General features: G+C 33.1%; 1 protein-coding gene across 18 annotated transcripts in view; it reads left to right on the forward strand.

Annotated features, from left to right (window-relative positions):
* The first annotated feature begins 19,076 nt into the window (after positions 1 to 19,076).
* The window catches only part of trol (terribly reduced optic lobes), a 306,854-nt gene continuing 301,024 nt past the window's right edge, over positions 19,077 to 24,906 (forward strand). For 5 of the 18 annotated variants that reach the window (XM_069047441.1, XM_069047440.1, XM_069047443.1 and 2 more), the window contains exon 1: positions 19,077 to 19,368. In XM_069047441.1, coding sequence (XP_068903542.1) covers positions 19,258 to 19,368 — 111 coding nt within the window. In that variant the 5' untranslated portion in view covers positions 19,077 to 19,257. The remainder of the gene's footprint in view (positions 19,369 to 24,906) is intronic. The other 13 variants (XM_069047450.1, XM_069047449.1, XM_069047453.1 and 10 more) reach the window with 4 other exon arrangements.

Genomic DNA, 24,906 nt, shown 5'->3' on the forward strand with positions numbered 1-24,906 from the left:
ATATTTCAACCAGTTCTAAACCTTAGATGAGAAGGTGCCGAATTGGCTAAGACGACACTTACATCCTGATGTATTTTTTGCGACAACAAGCTCATATTACAGATATATTTAGATATTCTGTTACTACCTATCCAGGTTTCCAGCTTAACTTTAGCTTCGTAGAATAATTGATTCCTACGCAAAGAAGACACCAGTCACATTTTTTATACCCCAAAGTCTTCTAAGTCTAGCAATAACAGTGACAATAAATCAGGAACACAGTGGTACATTTGTTATAACCGATATGTGGTGTTTGGACATAATATAATGAACTAACGAATCGTTAACGCCAGATAATTAATAAATAAATCACTAAATAGAGAAATTAGGTTGATCTGGATGTGCTCGTTATTTAAGCACAGACTTTGTGATTAATCGTTCCAATAAATATACATATACCTAACATTTCATATTACAGTTTGCATCCTAAAAAAATACATTTTTCAAATATTTGTGTTAACTTTATCCAGTGAACTGGATAAATGGATCACTTTCGCTTAGCTGTTGCATTGATCTTTCTACAGTTTGCATTTAAGCGATCAGTTTTCATCTTTTGATGTATATCAGAATTTAGATTGCTTACAGTATGCAGATAATTATTGTTTTCCGTGTTTATATCACAAAATTAAACCGCTTCCAGTTCGACTTCGATTTCAGTTTATTTGCGTAGAAACCACGCTGCGAGTAAGATGTAATATGGTAAAATGGATCGTTGCAATACGATACAAAATGAATCTTTCATGTTTCGAATAGCAGACTGTCCAGACTAAACTATAACAATGGCAAGAATAAATGTCGAGATATTTATTTTACAAATTTAAAGCTTCTGTCATTCACTTTAATGCTGTTGTAAAATCGTAAATCTGAACACAAATCATAATTTATTTTTGTAAAGCAGTTTATGATTTCACAGAAAAAAATGTTATACAGATCTGGAGTCTAGACAGAACGCATTAGTCTGAAACATTAATCTCTTAACCACCGCCTCAGTTCTAAAGACAGTAAAACAGTACCTCAACGAATGCACGTAACATGCCAAATTTAACACTTTTCACTTTTTTTTATAATCAGACCATCAGAATAATAAAATTCTGCTATGTGGGTATCATTTCCTTGTTGAAGAATTTATTTTTTGAAGTGACACAGTACATGAGCATAAATCAGAATTTGATAGTCTATTCAAATCTGCAAAAGAAATTGGGATTGCTATTTAAAAAAATTGGCGATAACCTCATCGCACGGAAACTGACAGAAGAATGAAAATTACCGAAAAATGCTTCTTAAAAAAAGAAAATTGACTTGTCCTAGTTATTTTCGAAAAACTCAACGAGAGAGAAAATACCTTCCGTTATTTCAAACTTTTGACGCTCATTACTTTGGAAACGTTTTTGCACAATTAAACTGTTTGTTATTTGTTTGTGTTTTAACATTAAATCACTTAATTAATAAATAATTTTGATTTTGAATTGAAGATTCACTTTGTACGATCACAACTATCCGAACTATGTAGTTTATTCATACAACTAATAATAATTTAAATAGTGCGACTACATACATTGGTAAAACGTGGAAAATCAATTAACGAAGTGTAATTTATTTAACATACTTGTTAGTGCAACCATTTTATTTACTATTATAATTAAAAATTGAAATGCGTATGGCTAGATAGTAAATCGAGATTTAGTGTTCCAAACAAACAAAATATATACAGCTGCGATTATGTATGGAACAGGCTCCGTCCTGCTAAATGGTTTACCTAAGCTAGAACTTTGAAATTTTAAATATTTAGACTTAGGACTCATTGAAATCTACTTTTCAAATGTTTTAAAATATTTTTGTATCCATAAGTTTTCAAAATACAAAGCCAACTTCATTTGGGAACAAGGGTTAAATGAGGCATCCTTAAAAAGCTTATTTTTTTAGAATTAAGTAAATGATATAATAATAGGTTTGGTGATTTCTTCGACAGATTCTTGGGGAAAAAATTTTTTAACAAATGTGAAACATACCTATTCAAATATTAATTGAAATATTTTATTAAATTTTCATTGAAAGCATTTATAGCAAGGTGTGTGAAACGATATCAAATTTTAAAAGTACGAAACTTAGAAAACAATTATTGTATAAGTGAATGATAAAGTTTCAAATATCAAACTTGTAAGACTTGGTTTTTGCCCAAGGGCGTCATCCCCTCAATATTTGATAATTAATCGATCGTAGACTCATCGGTACACGTTAAATTAGACAATCTCAGCTACAGTCATACGATAATCTACAATCGGACTCACCTCCACCTCATTCAGTCATTCAAACGGTAAAGCACAGGTCCGGACTCGGGTTTGCTCAATGGGACGGTACAAACATGTAAATGATAAACACCTGACACATCTGTCGGCAATCAAGGGCTTACAATGACTCACCCGGGGGATTCCTCCCCCTAGCTTCTATCATGACGAGGGGCTCGAACCACGAACATCGTCTTCAGAGCGCTACATTCCGGGATTGCGTTGAATGTTCTAGTAGCACCTGTAACAGCCCCGTATGCAGTTTGGGATGCATGGCCCGCCCGCGGCTAGCGTGAGAGCGCGGTAGCTCCCTTCCATACGATACTGTGCTCCCTCAGTACAGGAGAGCCGGGGTTACCTCCCAACCGTTTATCAAGCACGTACGATCTGTTGCATTTGGTTGCCACCACCGGCTGTCCCTACAAGACGCGCCCGATCAACGGCCCAGCCGTGTCATGAGCCGAAGATGCCTCACCCGGACATCCGGTGCTCAGGAATTATACCATGGTATCGGCCAGAGGTTTTAAGACATTGGTGGTACTGACATCATAGCCCAGGTTGCCCAAAGCTGCTATCACCCAGTTACCGAAACATCTGGTAACTGTATCACCGGCTAGCACAAGCCTAATTCACTACACCGCTCCCAGGTCACAGATTATTCTCCTGCTGTCACTCTCGTACTCGTACCTGGGACAGCCCGTCGGTCCCACCTGCCAAGCCACACTGCCCCTGTCTCGCCTCTGGGACTCAAATCACCCCCGACTCAAGGACCTTTCAGAACATAATTTACGAGCTACATGTTTGGGTGGAAGAGGTAGTTTTTCTGTTGCGTTTTTAAAATTCGCTTACACGTTATTATAAAAAAATCATAACAACGCAACGGCTTTTCTTCAGAAAATGTTTTCTTTAATTTGAGATAATTTTAATTAAATTCAGGTAGAATAAAACGAAAACACGGATCGTTAGCTGGTTGCCTAACTAGTAAAGCGTGTATTACATTAATGCAGCAGTCTTTAAAATCATATACGTGTAACTTTTTTTAATTGAATTAATAATCTGAAACTTCATCTATGGTATTGTCTGAATTTTTTTATGGCACCTGTGCAGATATTGTGAAAAATGTAAAAAGTCAACACAATTGTAAATACATATGTATGTATTAAAAAAAATTAGCTGTAGAATTATTCTTGAGGTTATTCAGTTATTGCCAAGTTATACAGTCGCGAGCAATAAATTTTGATCGTCAAGGTCATTCTTTGACGCAATAAAAAATGCTCCATTGTAAAACAGTCGTAAATATAATAACCTATCATCATGTTGTATGACATTAATTGTTATTTTTTTTCTCAATTTTTTGACACTTTGTTGACGTGGGCATAATCAGGCAGGAAATTTTTAAAATTTTTGACAATCTAACCAAATTTTGAAATGACATTGACGACCAAAATTTATTGCTCGCGACAGTACATGAATAAGAAAAATTATTCATAGTTAGTTGAAATAATAGTAGTTTATTTAACGAGTTTGTGTGTAAATTGGACTTTTTTTGGCATGAGTGACCCAATTTAAAACGCGAATGAAACGAGCGTTTTAAAGGCCCACGAATGCAAAAAAAGTCCAATTTACACACGAACGAGTTGAATACAACGTTTTTTTGTTCGCCGAGTCCTTTAAAGGCTCCAAATCGTTCAAAATCTTTAAAATTAGCTTGACGTTTCCTTTTTTTTTCCTTTTTACAAGTTGACATTTATCAAAATTTGTTCACACAGGAGAAAATTCTCAAATTCTGAACGTGTCGAAGAAAAAAGATTTTTCTCCACATTTGAAAAAAAAATACAACTACTGTTTCTGTTCTATTTCTATTCTATGAACCCACCGTGTCATTATTTTTGTTGTTTCTTCTGTTGGTAAGCTTGCGAACAAGTTTGTCACATCAGATTATTTTAATTTTATTTCTTTCATTAATTACATAGTATTATTTGTACTACTGTGGTGTTTTGTGTTTTTTATAGGTACTAAGTTCCTTTTTTGAGCTCCTCTATTCGGCGGTTTATTTAGACCGTAAAAGCAAAAAATGCCATCAAGGATAGCTATGAAAAAGAAAGTACAGTAGACTCCCGATTATCCGAATCCCGATTTACAGAAACGCCGCGTCATCGGAAACGAACCAAAATTTTATAACCGCAACAATCTAGACGGAACTCCGTATTATCCGGAATTTGCATGTGCGCTTCTTAGAATTAATAAAAAATTCGTTTTTGTGGGAATTAACTTCCGAATCTCATTTCAGTTCTAACAGAAATGCATTTTAAGGTTTATTTGTTCAGGTTAAAGTTGACATCACCATGAGCAACATAATAAAGCAACTTACAGTGCACAAGCACATTATGGACTGTGTCATATCTGGGTAAAAATCACCAAGGTAGCAAATTACAAGTTTGGTTTTATGATGAAAAAACTTGGAAGCTATGATTATGAAAATTAGCTTAAATCGTCACTAAACTTGTGTATAATAACATACTATTTTTTCTTCAAACCTTCATAACAAATTACTTAAGGGTGCTGTGAACTACTAGGCAAAATCGAGGAAAATGGTGCAAACGCGGATCGTGTTTCAGCCCACATTTTTAACTTTGAAAAAGCGGTCGATGTGTCTACATATTGGTAATATCTGTATCAGTGACGCTACGTTGACAGATTTTTTTAAATATTTGTATATTTGAAAAAAACCGTATTAATGCTAAAAACGGGAATCGTCATAACTCCCTCGAAAATAAGATTTTTATATTGAAATTACACTCAATATGTAGCTGTTAATGTTATCTACTCAGCTACAATCGTAGATTTTTGTTTAAGGTGATATTTTGTAAGCAAAGATAGAATTTATAGATAACGAATTTTAAAATAAAATAAGAAATAGGCAACACAACTTACAATAAGAGGGAAGATTTATGAGGGTCTCAGCAGGTAATAAGTGAAACGACTCTTCCAAATGTTTGCGGTAAGTAAGGCGCGTAAACAAGGAGGTACATAATATCCATGTCGTTATTACTAGAATTTGGTCGGCTACTAACAGCACGCAGTAGGAGGTATTGGTCAATATGATAAAATAATTTCACAAGGGTTTTCCGCATCACCTCAGAGGTACTCTAATTGATGGGTTGGCTCTTATGAAGGCCTCAGCAATAGCCCTATCTCCATTAAATTAGTGCGACTTATCAACTTTCTTTAATTATAAAAAATGTATTATTATTTTAACAAAAATCTGTTTTTCAAAAACTGATATAAAAATTTTAATAAATTTATTTATTCCTTATCTAAATGACTAAAAATTAGAATTGAATTAAATTTAGAAGATTAAACAATGGAAAATTATAACTCTTTTTTTAGTATTCTTCTAATCGGCTGTCCTCTTTTATGTCTAGGATCTACTAATTCCGGAAGTAAAGCCCCAAAATAAAATTCTTCCAAGTGATTTTCCATATTTTCACACCAGAATCTATCGTCTTTTTTAATTATGCAGTATTTTAAATCCGAATTGAATTTCTCTTTCGTTGGAGTGTAAACAACGAAGTAACAAATATTGCGATTGGTGACGTGCAATTGACCTTGTACTTGATAATAATACGGGTGAGATGTTTTTAATTTTATATACTTTTCGTCATCTATTGTTAAATAATCAATAATCTTATTTTTTTATACCTTCTTCAATTGTTATTTCACGTGCGGATTTTTTTTTTCACTTTTTCTTCATTTTGCATTCCATGTAACAGTGGTTTAGGTACAGAATTTCGAGTGGATGATTTTTCTGAATATAAAATTTCATTTACCGTATTTGCAGTGTCAGTATTTAAACGCATTTTACAAATTTTCCCGAATTTACTAACCATAAGTCGAAATGATTGTTCTCTATACCATTCAGGATTTGAATTTTGCCCTCGAGTTTTTTGTTCTATATCAGAAATGTTGACGCTAGAAACCTCATTTAAAAATTTAATCTTGGCATTTTCATATTTATCCGTAGACATGTCTGGAAATTCTGGTAATTGGTGCGATTCTGTTTTAAAATTTACAAATATTGCTATATAAGAATGTTGCAGTTGCTATGATATGAAGCTGTTGATTGGTTGGATCTGTGCAAAATCAATATTGTTCAATAACAATCTTGCTAAATTTTGAAACAGAATCGCACTAAATGCCTCACAGTTTTGACCATAATCTGAATCGGTGCTGCAAGCACGATTTTTAACTTTTCGACCCGTTACCTTTCTGTTTTGACGTAATTTATTTACTTTCTCACTATATTCCATTGTATATTTTCCTATATTACCATTATTTAATTCCTGAGATATCGTAGAAATAAATTGACCTTTTGTATGATAACTAATTGTTGCAGCATAGCATCTACCTTCATAAGATCCTTTTAAAGAAAAATTTATTCTTTTACCCCCAACAAATTTATTTAGAATTGAATTATAAGATTCCGCTGGTTTCCAGGATTGTTGACCGTCTATTTGCATTTCTACCTGACAGAAAATACCCAGAAACTAAACTCTCATTTTGGAACAGATCCGTCATGAAAGCCTCGTTTCCTCGACGAATTACAAAGTTATTATTCTGATAATGATGGTATGAAACACAAATAAATTCAATGCAGTCAAAAGTAGAATAGCGCCCAAAAATAGTACCTATATTAAAAAACGAGTTTCATAAGGAAGTGTTTATTTCATGAGTCCAAGTTTATAAAACGAGTCGCAAAGCGCGAGTTTTATAAAGGACGAATGGAATAAACGCCTCATAATAGTTATTTATTTAACGAGTTTGTGTGTAGTTTTGGCTTTTTTTGGCATGAGTGGACAAGATCCACGAGTGCCAAAAAAAGCCCAAATTACACAAGAACGAGTTGAATACAACGTTTTTTTGTTCGACGAGCCCCTTAAAGGCTCCAAATCGCTAAAAATCTTTAAAATTAGCTTGACGTTTCGTTTTGACAAGTTGTCAACTTTATCAAAATCCGTTCACACAGGAGAAAATTCTCAAATTCTGACAGTGTCGGGTTTTTAATACTATTTTTTCTATTTTGCACCTTTCGAGCCGTTTTTAAATCAAAAGTAAGAATTTTAAAATTCTGGAAAATTTTATGATGGTTGGCAAAAAACAATTGAAATCTTTGTCGGCTTTGGGATATTAGCGCGTATTTGCTGATGCTGCCAGAATCCTCTAGACTTTAGTAAATTGTACTACCCTTATTATAGAACCGCTTTCAGGTGTTACGATTCTGTTTTTGGTATTGTAACAGATCTGTCACCGACGCAAATAGAAAAACATTTATTATAACATTCTTGCTCGAAGAATCAGTAATTTCAACAACAGTTTATAACAAAACACGTTCCCTGTTATTGAAAACGAACCAGCTGAATCGTGTTTATATGTGAGTGGGGTATTACGCAAAGTTATACTGGTCGACTTGTCCGGTACTATTTCGTCCGGACACTGGTGATGATGTACGAAATTTTATGTGGCAATGTGGCAACTGTGTGCGTGTGGTATAGTTGATATTGGTATGACATTTCATATGCCTGGATTTGCTTTTTTTTATACTATTGCTTGTCTCGCTAACATCAAAATTAACAACAAAAAGGGTGAATTAAACTTTAGGAAATTTGATGTACTCGATTTTTTTCCAATTGACTGTAAGTTGTACAGGAACAATTATATATCAAGATGAAGAATTTTATTTAAAAATGTTATCAAAATTGAAGGAGTTTTATATGGATCATTTACTAGTACAAATATTACTTATTAACGTGCAGATAAATAAACTAAGGAATTATAGGTACAATCATGTTCAATACAACAATTTTATTTTTCGAGGGTAATGTGGGTTCAACATTGAACAATATTTTAGTCAGAAAACTTGTGTACTGTGCAAAAATATACTTTTCTTGAATTCAACAAAAGAGGTTTATAATCCTCTTCTTCGGCAGGTAGGTATTCAGATTAGCATAAACTGCATCCTATTCTAATTTTACTGCCATTACAGTCCTACGTAGAGCAAAATTCAGGCGTTGAACAGTAAGGCTTGGAGATTAGCCTTGTAAAAATACGAAGTGCCGCTGTATTTATTACGTGCATTTTGTGACAATAACTCCCGCTGAGAAGGGTCCCGGCAAACCCATTATTGACAGACGTCATGGTAGATCCAGCGTTTGCAGAGTATGCAACCCACATTGCACGAAACCAGAATTTTATTTTACTTCACAGCACCCTTAAGACACATGTTAAGAAACCAGGTAGGAATTTCAAATGATTTAGCTAGTTTACTTTACTGCCGCTCATCAGCGGAGATAATAACTTCACGGACGCCCTCAGCGGAGATAATAACTTTATCTGCCGCTCTCAGCGGAGATAATAACTTTATCTGCCGCTCGTCAGCTCGTTAGATGCCATGACAATGAAGTGACACTTTAGCATTATCAATGCAGCAGGATAATGTCATAATTTACGAACGTTTGAAGAAAAATAATATTTAAATTGGGCAAGCACAAAACACATTAATTTTTTTCTAATGTTTTTCAAAAAAAAAACATCGCAAAAAATCGTCATTTCGAGAACTTTCTTTTTCTAGCATTAGCTTCGCAAATCGCAAATTAGCGCAAATAAGACGAACTATCTTTTTTTAGTAACTTTTTCGGCCTTGTTTTGGTATTTTCAGCCTCGTGGTGCCATATTGCTATGATAAAAACAACAAGTATAATATCTTGTTGAAAATTGTGTAAACACAACATAAACAATACATTTATTGAGAATTTGCAATAGCAGATATCACTCCAGGAATGAAACAGTCATTCTGGGAACATCATTATCATTTTGAGAACATGCCATCATGTCCGGGAACGTTCCCAAAATGACAGTTCACGAAATGACGTTTTCAACTAAACGCTGTTTTTTTTTTGACGGCAGCCATTTTCGACGCGGTCTGACATGGTTAGTGTAAAATATTTCAGGTTATTGTTTTAATGTTGGAATCTAAAAGGAATTTTTTCAATATTCCAAACTTATAAACGCATTCCCGGAATGATGACCTATTGATGTACGCTCTGTAAATAGTGAATTGAAAGGTATCACTTAATTATAATTAATTTGGCGAAAAACACTTATGACGGCCGGTTGTAATATCATCTCCTACCACAAACTGCGGCTAGCACCTAAAGGCTGTGTTCATTATAAATTCTTTTCAGCTAGTTACAACTGCGTTCACTGAAATGATGCATACTTTGTCGGACAAAATATTTAAGCATATTTCTATTTAAATTAATTAGATTTTTTGAATAATAGTTAAAAAAATTAGATGTTAAATAAAATTGACCGCTGATAAGTAGTGGAAACTGTTAAATATCGTTTATTTTATGGGAATTTCTGGTGTATGTTTCTAAGGATCGATCCTTGGGACGCGTTCTCGAAATGACTTTCCATACATATATCTTGAAATAATATTAAATATTATTTACTTTTGAAGTATATTGTATGATGTACAGTTAAAACAAATAAATTTTAGTATTTACTAATGTTCACTTGTGCAATAAAATGGTAATTTTTGTAATTTATTTGCTGGCGAAGCAAATTTGCCACCTTGGTGATTTTGAGCCATCTATCCTTGTTGCTCTTATGGTATATGGCCGTTACTACTGTTGTTATTTCTTTTTATCATCATATATTTTGACTATTTCATACAATTTGGGTAATAGAAATATTGACTAAAATCATAAATCACACCAACAAAGAAAGAGATCTTGCAGCAATCCACCCCGGTAATTTATAGCAGTGTTTTTATTTATATTAATGGTGTTCAATAACCTCCCACTAATGTTTTTATATTTTGACCCTATCGAGCTATGTATTTGACAAAGAAAGCAGGTAAAGTAATTCGGGGAAGACTGTAAGTAGTTTGTAAACACTTTCTTTGTTGGTGTGATTTGTGATTTTAGTCAATATTTCTGTTAGGGATAAATATACTATACCTACCTATCTGTGGGATTATGAGTATTTTGATAGGGCCCTACCTTTTCTTCTCGGTCTTTTCACATCCTTCCATTGTTGTTTCTTTTTTTGTCGACATATTATAGGTTTAGCAAGGTCTTATTTTTTAATTCCTGTAATTTTTGATTTTCTCTAAATGAAGGGCGTTGTTCGAAAACAAAGAATGTCCATTTGATATTGATATTGCTTTTGACTATTTAAATTCAAACTTTGGAATTTTAAAAGTAATGTTTTTCATGCGTATATTTTAGCATTAATTAGAACAGGATTACTGAATGAACAATATATACTATGTAAATAAAAATTGTGTTGAACATTGGTCCTTCAACAAATGCGGAAAGAATGTGACATTCCTTCATTTCTCTGGAGATACTTTAGACGATCTTATTTTCTTCTCATTTAGGTATAGCGATTACTGTTGTATTTCATTTGTCAACTTTTCTTACTATAAAATTTGCTTCTTTAATTTTCTTCTTCAGTTTTTCTTATTCTTGGGATTTATCTTATTTTCTTATGGCTTCTGTGCTTTCCATCTCTGCTTTGTTTCTTATCGTTTCTTCTTTTATACTTTCAAATCTCCGCAACAAGTTTTAATAATTTATCAGTATACAGGGTTATTATAAATGTTTGTAATATATAATTGGCATAGCGGCGTACCTAAAGCATAGCGCACAGCCACCTACGATGTTCGAAACATTTATAATAACCCTGTATAATTTGGCCCTGTCTTTAGTAATTTCTCTTCTTCTTGATGTATTTAACTGGTGTCAATCTCTTCGTGTTCTTTGATGAAATTGGTGTTGTGTCTACTTTTAGTTTATTCCTTTCGTTATTCGTCTTTTTGTTTCTAAATAGCTTCATATCAGCTTGTTGTTAATTCGTTTTATGGAGTCTTCGATAACCATTTATTTGACGTATGCTATGCCCATGAACTGTAATAGCCGCACAATTTCAGAAATCACGTCTCCAGATACGTGGGTTTAAAATTTCCAATCTCATGAAAGCATGGCAGCGAATGACGACTTCTTCTGCTGTTTGATCGAATGTTAAAGACTGGAATAGCCAGTATTACTGCCGGAAAGAAGACTAGTTTGCCATGTTGGGACTTATGGTAACACCAAAATAAAAAGTCTTAGTAAATAAAATTGTAGGTGGAGCTGACGAAGGGTATAGAAGACGAATTCGGTACTCAGTAAAAAAGTGGAGAGATAACAATATAAATTATGAAAGTATTCAAATCGATTCGTATTGTTTTCTTCTCACAGATACAACTTCGAATCTACAACTAATGGGTCTTAAAATCTTGGTTGATATGGAAAACAGAAAGCCCATTCAGTCCATTAGTGCGAATTCATCAAAAAAGCGCAAGTAGCTAGGAAAAAGACGAGAAATTGACACTTTTCCGTATATGTATACTACACAATACATTATCATTTCATGATTCAGTTCGAATGTTTATTTCTAAGAATTAATGACAGTTAAAAGGTGAATAATATTCTCTTGCGGAGACCTGGGTGTCCACACTTACACTTTTCATCTTTTTGATGCTCGAACCTGACTCATAATCCAACCAAGTTAATCAAATAAAAAGCAGCGCCAAATAGACTAAACAGTACATGTAGTCGATGCTGTCATTATTTTAAGAGGTTTATATGTATTACAAAAGTAATGTAATAAATATATTGTTACCACTTATCGTGATCTAAACCATAATACAATGAACTAAAAATATGTACCACTTGGTGAGTTTACACGTACACAAAATACAATAATGAAATATGGATATTACACGAAATGTTTATGAGCCACCTACAAATAAAAATATTATTAAACGTAATATCTTATACTTATGGTACTCAAACAGTTTATTTTATGAATAACATACCTGAAACCTAATGATGTAGGTATTACAAAGATTAATTCCCACATACATCAAACTTGCGTGTTCAGCCAATCAGAGCGCTTGCTTTCATCCAATTAAAAATTTTTATCGCGGTAAAAACGTCCTACTACTCTGTCATCTGCCAAAAGTGATTAAAATTGCATGCTACTGCTGTCAGATTCTCAAATTGTTTTTAATAATTGTGTTAACGTTAAAGTTTGTACTTTGGAATTAACCTTGCCAAAAATAAAACGACCTAATTTTTTATATCTGATGAATTTCCCAATTTTCACTTAAATATTTTTGCTTTAGACAATTTTACTCGTTGAAACTTGGGCATTTTTATTCAAAGGTTAAACCCTTGAGCTAAAGCTCTTGGATCTGAACAAAATAAAAATGCCCAAATTCAACTCGTAAAATGATCAGAGCAAAAAGTTTTCGTAAAATTGAAAAATTGATATTAAATAATCTTTCGTGGAAAACTTTGCCCTAAAGTACAATTTTTTCTCAGTGATTTTGTTAAAAATCAAGCAAAACGTACATAAGGCGGAAAATTATACTGTAAATATTTTTTAAAGATAATGTAAAGTCTATTTGTAGGTAATATACTATAAGTCTTTGTTGACAAGTGAATGAAAAGGAAAAACCCATCAAATGAGTATTTTAGAATCAGTCAGTCAGTGTACTTGGAGTTGTGTCTATATTGGTATTATTTATTATTACTACCTTTATCTAAATCAAACAGATGCTACGTACTGCACATAGGTACAGATTAATAATAATAAATTGTTTCTGTTTGAAATAACTCTTAACGAAATTTTTTTACTAAAAGTTTACTAATTTGTTTACAATAAAACTTGTATTATGTTTAATATTTGGTTTAAGAAGAATAAATCATCATTGTGATTTACGGAACAAAGTAAATTGTTTGAACCAATGATCTTAAAAATTACATACAGGCTGTTTGATAAAAAACGCCTCAACCCATAACTTTTTTATTTATTATCCGATTTCAATGAACAAAAAAACCAAAGATATGGTTTTTCATGCGCTACGAAGCAGCCATAAAATTATTTTTTTTTGGCGTTATTTTCAGTAGCTACCGATAGTCAACTTTTTTTTTTAAATGGATACATGTAGTTTTTTAGGCTTAGTCTGATAAAGTATTTTTTTCTGAATCTAATGATGTATTAAAAGTTATCGTTTGGTCCATAGCTGACTGAAAAAAAAATAAAATAATTTTTAATTGTGGTTCAGCTTATTACGAAATTTTCGAGTGTGCCGTGAAAAACAATTGGAATACAAATAGCAACAAACGTCAAGTGTGAGTTTGAAAACTTTCAGGTGCAATCTTGAAGAGTTTTAATATTATTTTCTTGGAAAACATGAATAATAATAATTATTTTTTCTATTAAATTTTTGTTTTTGACTAATTACGATTTTTATTACACTCGAACATAAAATAATAGTCAAATGACTGCTATCCTACATGACTGACAATGTTGTTATTTTATACATAAATAAAAAAAGTTTAAAAAAGCAGATGAAAATTTCTAAGCTGACGTTTAGATGACATTCATCGTACTTTGTATTCCGATTGTTTTTCACGGCACTCTTAAAAATTTTATAATAAGCTGAACCACAAAAAATTGTTTTATTTTTTTTTCAGTTAGCTATGAACCAAATGATAACTTTCAATACATCATTAGATTCAGAAAAAAAAACCTTACCAGACCAAGCCTAAAAAACTACATGTGTCCATTTAAAAAAAAAAGTTGACTATCGTTAGCTATTGAAGATAACACAAAAAAAAATATATTTTATGGCTGTTTTGTAGCGCTTCAAAAACCATATCTTTGATTTTTTTGTTCATTGAAATCGGCTCATAAATAAAAAAGTTATGGGTTGAGGCGTTTTTCATCAAACAGCCTGTATATGATTATTGTTCTATTAGTCCTATTTGAACGTTTTAATTGCCACACTTAGAAATTTTATTACAAGATAGAAGATAATTAATGAAGGTGACAATTTTACCCGTACCTTCGTCGCCAAAGCATTTGCAGGATACTATTTTTTCTACTGGAGTTTGGAAAACTTTAACATAATACTAATTTGAGTTAGGAAAAGTGAAAAATTTCCTACTAAGAGCGGAAATAATATTTCAACACTAAAAGTTCAATTTTGGTCGTTTCCTAGGATACGTAACGTAAAAAGTGGTACATATTTCATTGAGAGAAAAGCTTAAACGCCTTCACAATTGTTCATTAATTAATTGTTTCTCTAGGGTAACGAAAGCAGAACAATTTTGATTTCGCTTTTTAATTTAGAAATAATAGAATATTAAAAATATTCAAATTTTATGTATTTTCCAAACTCCAGTAGAAAAAATCATGTGTGACTATTATCTCGATCAAAAATTCTGTGCCTAATACGGAAAAAAATTGAATTTCCTAACTTGTTCCACAAATAGTTATTATCTACTTTGTTTTACTAATTCCTGAAATTTCGACTGCTCCAGTTTTCATATTAGACTAGGGTATTTTGCGCTGGTCGGTAACAGACATCCACGATTTTTATTTAAATTTAAAAATAATATAATAACCGCGAAACAAATTCGTTAATATCTGTCATTCGTGTGCTAAATGTTTAAAATGTTACATTTACTAAATTTACTTCGTAGCTTCACACTTTACCTTGACGCCTGACGTGAAACGGCTGATGTTGCCAATATAACAAAGCTAAAAGTTAACAAAACCAGTTTAATAATATGATCCATTATTAAACTGTTTTCGATATAATAATGAGCCCATTAGTAAGGCAAAGTAGATAATAATATAAAAAAAGTAGTTTATTTAACGAGTGCATGAGTGGGCTAATTTTAAACCACGAGTGCCATAAAGATGCCCAATTTCCACACGAACGAGTTGAATACGTTTTTTTGTTCGACGAGCCTCTTAAATGCTCCAAATCGCTTAAAATCCTTAAAATTACCTTGAGGTTCCGTTTTGACAAGTTGTGACATTTATCAAAATCCGTTGACTCAGAAGAAAAAATATTTTGCCTAATATGAAAATTGTTTATTTGGTTACCAGGGTTGCCAAGTTTAATTGTAAGATCACTTTGCTTTTTGAAAATTGAGTGATTTATCTTGTTTTCGATAAATTTTCATGCTAAATAGTACTCTTGGCCTTTGGTGGATAATTTTTGCTGGCTAAATCAACTCGTACGTGTCGTTTGACACAGTCGTAATTGTTCAGTCGTAACTCCTATTTTGCACTCGCGATTAAATTTATGCAGTTTACATTGGTGAGATAAAAAAACTAGTTATTGCGGAATCAAAAAGGAATACATGGGAAGAGTTGGGACATAATATAGACGAAAATCGCATTCATGAATCTACTATCCAATGAGAAAGATACGTTTATTGTTATTACCATGGATACATAAAATATTTCCGGAAATATTTTTGACAACTCTAGGCGGAAAGAATAAATATTTCCAGTATAACAAACATATTGTTACTTGTATTGTTACTTACATAAAAATGAACACATACATTTTCATTGTGCCTGGTCTGTCACGAAGAACCATATCGTGAACCAATTCAATGTTTTGTTGTGTCACTATATTTCTGGCGAATGCAGTATTTTTAAAGATATATTTCATTACTGTTTGGATCTTAATTTGTTAATTTTGTTATCTAAAAAAAGCTAAAGTTTATGAAACAATGTACCGAAATGGAAAAGTTGTTTTCTAGGTTAACAACAGCACATCATTGACATTTCTTTGACATTTTAGCGAAAAATCTGCTCTACCAGTGGCGTTGCGTTTGGCAATAAAGGTGGTAAATTATCCATTCTTACGAATGTAGAATGTTACTCTTATTTTTTTTCTCCTTTATCAAATAATAGTAATAAAATGCACAATTATAATTCCAATTGGCAACACATGCTCTGATTTGTTTTCTTTTTGATCACATTGTACTCACATATCCTCCCTCGGAAACGGTTCTATTTTAGATTAGGATACAAAAAAGTTACATTTTGTTCATTACTCTTTGATGCGTTACTGAAATAAGATGAGCAAGAACTGCATAATTAATGAATAAGAGTCTGTTAAAAAACTCATGTCTTTCGACACTTGACACAGAGAAACACGATACCATTTTTGTGGATGAATGAACGTTTTAAAACTCTAGAACACTGGCATTCAAATTAACTATACTTCCAGACATGCAAACGCTTTATATGTATAATAGGGTGGCATTATATTAAAAAATAATGTCTTTACTATAAAGACCTCCATTTATGAGAGATTTTTGGAATTTACTTGAAAGGAAAACGTGGACGATTGTATACAAGGAGGAATTAGTATGCAGATATGAAAGTCAGTTATTATTAAAAAAATATATTAGACAATCATGTTTACAATTCGGATATAATTACCTACCTCTGTTACTGCAGAAAAGCCCATCGAGACAATCTGTCAGAATAAGTATGTTCAAGCGAACCTGACTTGGCTTTCTATTGACCAAAATATCACATACGGGAAACATAAATAATCCAGTACCTGAAAATCAGTTGATATCTTTTTAATATCTTATTGTCTTATTTTTAGGTCATCATTTTATTGAATATATATTTTTGTTTTATTTGTACAACAGTTTTCCATCACAATTTTAAAATTTCAACACGATGTCAATAAAATTTTCTCTCATTAGAAGTAAAAATTTAAGTAGGTACTCGTATATGATTTGCACGTGAATCTTAAAAAGAATCTGCACCAGAAGTATTTCCATATACATACCTCAATTCAATCAAAATTGGGGAATGTAAAAGTGTGGAAAAAAGATGATTGCTTCTTTTTCGCAAAGTTTGGTCTGGATTACTTGCAACAATTGCTTTGGAATGGTACATAAAAATATTGGAAGCAAATAATAAAAATGTTTCAAAAACCTTGGTCCAATTCCAATTTACCGAATTCTAAAAACGAGGTGATACTTTTGGAGCACATCCCTTCGTCTTGTATAGACTGCGATAAACAAAGCACTTTTTGAGGAACAAAATGATTAGAAAGTCTAACTTATAGTTCTGACATGGTGCTTTTTGATTCCTTTTTGTTCCATAAATTAAACACCAAAATGTGCAGTTTGCGATTTTTAAATCCGGTCAAAGATCTAATTTCTGAAGCAACTTTGAAAAAGTGGAAATCTTGTTATACAGGCTGTCCCAGAACTCGCTGATCAAACTTAGTGTGCGTTTTCCTTGGTGATAAATGAAAGCAATAGCGTTAGAGTGTAGTAAATTTTTTGTAATTAACAATTAAAGTTGACTAATCAGAAGATGGCTGTTCAAGTTTTCTGGTGAAAACTGCTCGACCACTATTACTCAGTTTGAAAAATTCATAACTAAAGAGTTATTGCACCCCGAATATTTTTCTTAAGGTTTTTCACCTCCATTACGATTACGACTAAGGAATATGCCCTTTAAATCTGATTCGCCAGTTCTGGGATACCCTGTATTACTAATTCCATTAAGATTAAAATTCTCGTGGTTACAAAAAAAAAAAATAGAGACTAATTAATTAGTCACACACAACGATAGGTACGTTTGGTAAAAATTGGGGGACAAAAAATCTTGAAAAACTTTTGCGAATTTTGCAAAATGTCTTAGAGAAAAGTTTCATAAATTGGCGAGTTCTTCCACTGGTTAAAATTAACACACGTATTTCAGATATACCCTGTATATTATTTTATCATAAGAGTCTAGAAACTTTCGGTGTAGCTGCATGCGTCTTTGAAATGAAAACCATGCTTCATTTTAATCAAATTGCATCAGAAAGAAATAATAGGATAAGTAATACAGGGTGTTTTTGAAATGCGTGCACAAATTTTAATCACGAGCTACTGGCTTCCTGTAGAACTCGGAAAAAATATTAAAAAAATCCTGTGTCAAAAAATTAAATGACATTTATTTTTTGAGCTACAATTTTTTTTAACTGCTTTTAGTTTTCTACGTTGTCCTAGAACCCCGTAGGTAAAATTTCGGCACATTTTAAAAATACACCCTGTATATCATGTTTAATAAAATGTACGCCAATTATAGAAATATGCTTTAAAACAAGGAACCCGCATTGGTGTACGTTTTATAAAATATGATATACAGGCTGTATTTTTAAAATGTGCCGAAATTTTACTTACGATGTTGTTTGACAACGTAGAAGACTAAAAGCTATTAAAAAAAATGTAGCTCAAAAAATAAATGTCATTTTATTTTTTGACAGAATTTTTTACATATTTTTTCCGAGTTCTACATGAAACCAGCAGCTCGTGGTTAAAATTTGTGCACGCATTTCAAAAACACCCTGTATATTTAATGTGAGATCAATAGCAGTTTTTTGAGCCCTCAGACCCATGTGCTATCCGAAAGACGAAAGATATAATTTTCAAACTCAATCTTAAATTGGTTGACAATTTAAAAGTGTTGAATATTTACTTGCTAACCTATTTTTTTCACTAATTTTAGGAATGGGCAACAAAGCACGAAACGCATCAAACTACCCTATCAACTCGTCTTTGGGAGTCGTCTCCAGCGGAACAGTTCCCTTTCATCGGCTCGTTCCCTTTCCCTTCGCTCGGTGTTAGTGCGTCTGGCCGGCATCTCCAGCGGTTAGATCGACATCTTGCGTGCAAGTAAGTTGCCGAAAGGTCGGTCGGAGTGCTTGGGGTCGAAGTTTCTGACCGCTTCGGATATCGCAGACGACGACGACATCGGCTTGCTGCGCATCGCCGACCAATACAGAGCGGACAGACCGAGCGGGAAGCAGAGCACATGTGTTTGTGAGTTTTGAAAAGTTCACCGGCAGCAACATTCAGTGTTGTGCGGCTTGTGTGTTCGGACACGACAGAACCAGCATCTTGGTCCAGCTGTGTCTTCTGAACGCCGCCTTAGCTAGCGTACAGTGCGATGACTGATTGTAGTTGGTGAGAGTGCCGTACAGTTTACTACCATCATGGGTGCCTTCGGGAAAGACACCCCCAGACTCCTGTGGTTGTGCATCTTCGCAACTTTCTTCCTACTAATACTCGACCACTCCGTAGATCAAGTGTCTGCTGAGTCAAAGGTGGGTTGGAATTTTTCTTGCTTGCATGCACTTCGCGGCGCCTTCTGGCGGAAATTCGTATGGAATTCTTGGTAATGAGTGAAATACGACCGGACTGTGGAAAAAGAATTACTGCAATAATGCAGATTGCCGGGAAAAACCGACATAAATATCAATAAAATTATTTCAACTCGGGGAAATAATTTTTCTTGCTTCTGCATTTGGATTCGGTTTCGGGAATAATTAGGAGGCGGCTGACCACGTGCGCTTTCCCAAATGTCAGAACGTAGGCAAGGTGGGATTTCAATGGAAATTGTTTTGTGTGATGCAGGAATAAGCGTCATCTAATCTTTTTATCTGGCATACGCATTTTTATCAACAATGCTTAACTAAATTATCATTAAGCATTTCGATTGCCGGAGTACATGTGCTCCATAAATTATGAACAAATTACTAAATCATGCATAAAACATGGTTCTGTCGGTACAGTAAATAGATCAACTTTTCTGATACGCGTAATTTTTTTATTTGGATAAAATATGGTTTCTATGAAAATAAATAGGTAGATTTCTATTAAGTAATAATTTTCTTTAGAAATTTTGCAGATCTAAATTTTGTTAATAAATTACATGCTTATCTGAAAGCACACTTATAAATCATTTCAAAATGAAGAAATTTTGCTATTACTAAGAACGTTTTTCAGATATTTCGTGAAACTCATTTTTAACAGTGTTTTTATTTAAAAATTATTTATCCTTCCTAAAGAGGTTTATTTGTTATCTTTTTTCTATCTATTTATTATAGAAAAAAATGTACCAGTAACATTTATTATTTATTCGACGTTATATTTTTTGGATTTACTTGTTATAGAAAAAATGTTACATTTTTTTTTATTTGTGTAATTTACAGTATAATACGTACCTATATTTTTGTAGTTTTTTTTTAAATTATATTTGCATACATATTTTAAATAGAATTATGTATGACATTTTATTACTAATTTAAATCAAAAATAGTGTACAAATAGAATTTGAAGAAATTTTAAATACATACTTTTACTATCTTACATCTTCAGATTAAATGCACAAGAAGAGAAATTTTTAAATAAATCACATTTGTAACAACACAATTCATAAATTTTTTTATACAGCATGTATTGTGGCATTTTAATTAATTGCAAAAGAATATGTAGATTTTGAAAAGATTTAGAATGAAAACGTAAATTTTTCATTGTTTGATTTATTTGAATGATTATCTTCATTTTATTATCAGTGTATGAGAGAAAAAATATTATGTGAAATTTTATCAGATTAATAATTGACAAAGGAGTTCTGCATAAATCAAAAAAACGTTAATCATGTATTACTGAATCTTATTAGAAACCAATCTGCCATTTAAAAAATTCCGATTTAAAAAAATTATTCGATGTTGTTAGAAATCACTGTAGAATGTTCAAATTACATTCCCTTGATTCACTCTGTGTATATTTTTATTACACCCTGTCTGTAATATTTTCACTAATTTTGAAGCATTGGTCAGTCAGGTCAGTGATATTATAATAACCACGATGAATCATTGGTTTGGATTTCTGAATTGGGGCTTGACTTACCGATCAAGAATTTCGCACAAAAATAAATTATCTTGCTCCGATGCTGGCATGTTTAAGTTCACAGGATGTAAATAGGTATGTAATAAATAGGTTCAAAATTTTGTAGTTGGAATATAACCAATAAATTGTTGCACTATAAATACAAGCGAACTTGTAGAGGTCAAAGTTGTCGTAAAAATATTGTTTTAAAAGAAAAACTACCCACTGAAAATATTTGATTTTCTTTTTATTGGGAAAATATTGGTATCTCTGTAAGTGCGAAAGTTAGAGTGGTCTCGGTAACAAGTCGCGCGACAGGATTTGAAGGCAACAACAAGATGTTCAAAGATTTTGCATTGGTATACCTATTCCATCCGATGAATTAAAAAAGCATTTGAAATAACAACGTGATTTAAGAGCGGAACAACCCTTTTAATTTATTTTTGTGTTCAAGTAAATCGATATAAATTTTACAAGTGAGTAGAATTTGAAATGGTTTAATTGCCAGCACACCCCTATCATTATCCACTTCTTCCATTCTACCTCTTCACTTTTACAATTTGAAGCTTTCTGCCCAACCGTTTCTAATTGTACAAAAATAAGATATAATCTACCGCAGGGAAACACAAGAAATTTCGTGTTTTATAAAATTATTTCAAAAATAAACAGAGCTTCCGCACTATTGGCAAATTTTCAGATCGTTTTTCTATTAGAAATCGCATATCTAAGTCTAAATTTAATCAAAATGGGTTTACTCAACTCCTCTATTTTTCGTTTTATTGCACGCCTAAATATACCCTCTCGAAAAATAAAAATGTCCAAGAATTCCTCCTAATTAAGTTTTGAGACGCGACAAAAGAAATAAGATAATCGGCACTTTATGGGAGTTTTGATTGACGGTTGGACCTTTTCATAGTCTAGCCACTAAACTGTGAAATAATTGTCGATAAAATTAATTTAGTACAGTCGGGATTTTTACACGAGAGATAATGACCCATTCAGATTGACACGTTTATTTGAAAGCTAGATAAGTCTAGAATCTGCATCTAGAAGCAGGAAATTGATCGCACCCAAAAACGTCCATGCCATAAAACTGCAGATATAGCCGCTTTATTTCTTCAAAAAAATTTGATAGGTTTTGAATTAGAACTAAAAACAAACAGAAATCGTGTGCACTAAATCATTTTGCAGATCTAGTTTCACCAGCAAGTAAACTTTTCCAGCACTGAACCTATTTTTGAAGTCGCAAAAAATTTATGCAGTTTTTATGCGTCGACTGACGTCTGTGTTGTTAATATGCAGAAATGTTTCCAGTTGCAAGATTTGTGTAAACTGTCCAAAGAAACTATGTGATCCTGTTTAGGTTTGAATTGTCTCCCCTGTTAAATTGAACCTCACACGATATACAGAATTATAAGAAAGGAAGATGCCAACAGACTTGTGAGGGCATTTCTTTTCACGTGTCAGTTTTTTGTCAACGGTCCATAACCCTCTAATTCGTGGCGTGGCTTCATATTGTGCACTGCGCCGGAACACACCTATAGAGAGCGGTGGACACTGGTGGAGTCTTCCCTGACCGCGAGGGCTCCAAGGAAGGAATAATGAATGAAAATCATTCAAGAAGATCACATACTCCGCGATAATAAATTACGTGAAAGATTTTGAAGATAGCTTTGTTCTCCTCGTAATTGAATTCTCCAGGAACATAATTTGGTTTGCATTTTCGAAAATATTTACAGGAAGCATGTAGGTCGTCGTGCTCTCAACTAGATAGTTGTTGGTAACTAACGAATTGACTTGCAAAACTCCACATAAGTAAATTCATAATTTGAGGGGGTGCGCGGCAAGCCGGGGGAGAGACTGTGTATCGAATTACATAGGAAGCAAATTTACAACTTTGATGTAATTAAATCGAAGCCTCCTATTCTCATAATTTGAAAGTTCACTTTATAAACTTTGAGCTATGCGCAGCTTAATTTCGCTGGGATTTTTGTCGGTCGGCGATGTAATGGACAGTTGCATCCATTAGGGGAAGACAAGTTGAAAGAACGATGCAACTCGTCATGACCACCAACCGATAAACTTATTACCCCGACCGATACAACTAGAATGTCTGATTGGGATTTTAATTGATCAGAACATTTCCCGAACTTGAGGAATCCACCGGCGTCATCGACGAATGAAATGACCTATTTCTGGACGGGATCCGATTCGAAGATTTTTACTCTTACACCAAGAATAATACACACAACTAATGTTTAGATTAGACCTAATAAAAATTTAATTACGTTGACCGTAAAACAGTTTCGTAACGATGTAAATATGAGTTTATAATGTTGAGACGGGATCAATTTTTTTATTTTGGCGGTGTCGAGGGTCACCGGAGCTGCACCGCGACTGATGGCTCCGGCCCATCAAAAATTCTCTTCCAGGGATTATCGTTTTCCAGTGTAATTACACCCGATTTATTATTAATTAACGTAACACTGTTTGTTAAGTCTAGAATGGAACCTACTCCGGCTCATTTACAACTTATATTTCGGTGGGTTACATCATTCAAGGTGAGCAAATATTTGACAGGACAATATGACAGTTTCGGGCGAATTTTGGCGGGGAGGGATCGTCGATACGAATTGATGCTACGAAATTTAGTGTAATGGCCAGCGACGCTTCCATAAATAAGTAATATTATAAAACATGCAATAAAAAATCAATACCGTGTGTTACGACTTACGGCAGCATTGTTTTACGTATTCAAATCATGGGGAAGGTAAAAAGGTGCGATGCTCACATTATAAGGCACGTATTTTATTTTGTGATATCAAAGATTTTCAGCAGTAAAAGACTCGTCAAAATGATTGCGTTTGATACATGGCGGGCTTAAATTACCTTGTAATCAAATTTGTTTGTAGAGTAGCTTGCAGCATATAAATTGCGATGATTTTGTCAGGAAGCAGTTTTGGAAACGACTAGCGTCTCGATGCAATAAACAATGAGTTTATTGTGAGTGGAATCCAGAAGATTATATTTGCAGCTACCGACAAAATTTATGCGTCGGCCTTAATATTTATATTTCGCTTTTTAGGTCACTTTTGAGGTTGCTCAAGCTTTATGCGTCACTTTCTCGATAGCTGCAAGTACTACATATTTTCAGTGGAGTTGGAAATTGGTTTTTGAGAATAAGTTGACGGAGAATCTTGTACCAGCTTTCGTTATGTCACTACGTGTTCTTATCATTCCCTCCATATCTCTCCATATTTGTAATATAAAAAGGTGTTCATGTATTCCAAAATGAAGAGAAGATTCGAGACAAGCAGTTGGTGTTGGCCATTAAGACCCATTATTTTATTACGAAAGGGTATCATAAGTAATCCGTTATGTAAAGATTCAGATCTGACCTACCTAGTGTCGCAATGTCTGCATTTCCAAAGCTTTCAGTTTCTTTTATCGGTTTTCACTCGTGCAGCGTGCGAAAAGCCAGTCCCGAGTCCTCTGCAGTGTTGGAGCATAATAATAAGCATTTTAAAAAAAATCCCCATGGACAAGGTCTACAAGATGCTGAAGATATTTATTTGCAGTTTCGCGCATACTTAATCGTGCTAGGATGATAACTACAATACAACAAGAAGAAAACCTTTTTAAAATTGGAATTTTATTAGCACACAGATTTTGATGAAAATTACCACATTTTTTAGACTTAATAGCAGCTGTAGCAGCTGATTTTGCCTTATATTGTTTTCTGCGGCTTAAAAATCTTTTTAGAAATAGAAGGAGAATGTTCGGGTGCCTTTTTATTTTTAAATATCCTTTCCTTGGTAGATTTCCTTTAATTGTAATTAGATTAGGTTTTAATTTGGACTCATTTTTTTTTGACAGTCCAAATAATATGCACATTCACTAAACCCAATCTTTTTCTCTTGTTCTGAGATTGTTGTGGTTTTGTATCCACAAAATTTTTTGTTGATGAGAGA

The sequence above is a fragment of the Tenebrio molitor genome, chromosome 5, assembly GCF_963966145.1.
Source record: "Tenebrio molitor chromosome 5, icTenMoli1.1, whole genome shotgun sequence".
NCBI classification, from domain to species: Eukaryota; Metazoa; Arthropoda; class Insecta; order Coleoptera; family Tenebrionidae; genus Tenebrio; species Tenebrio molitor.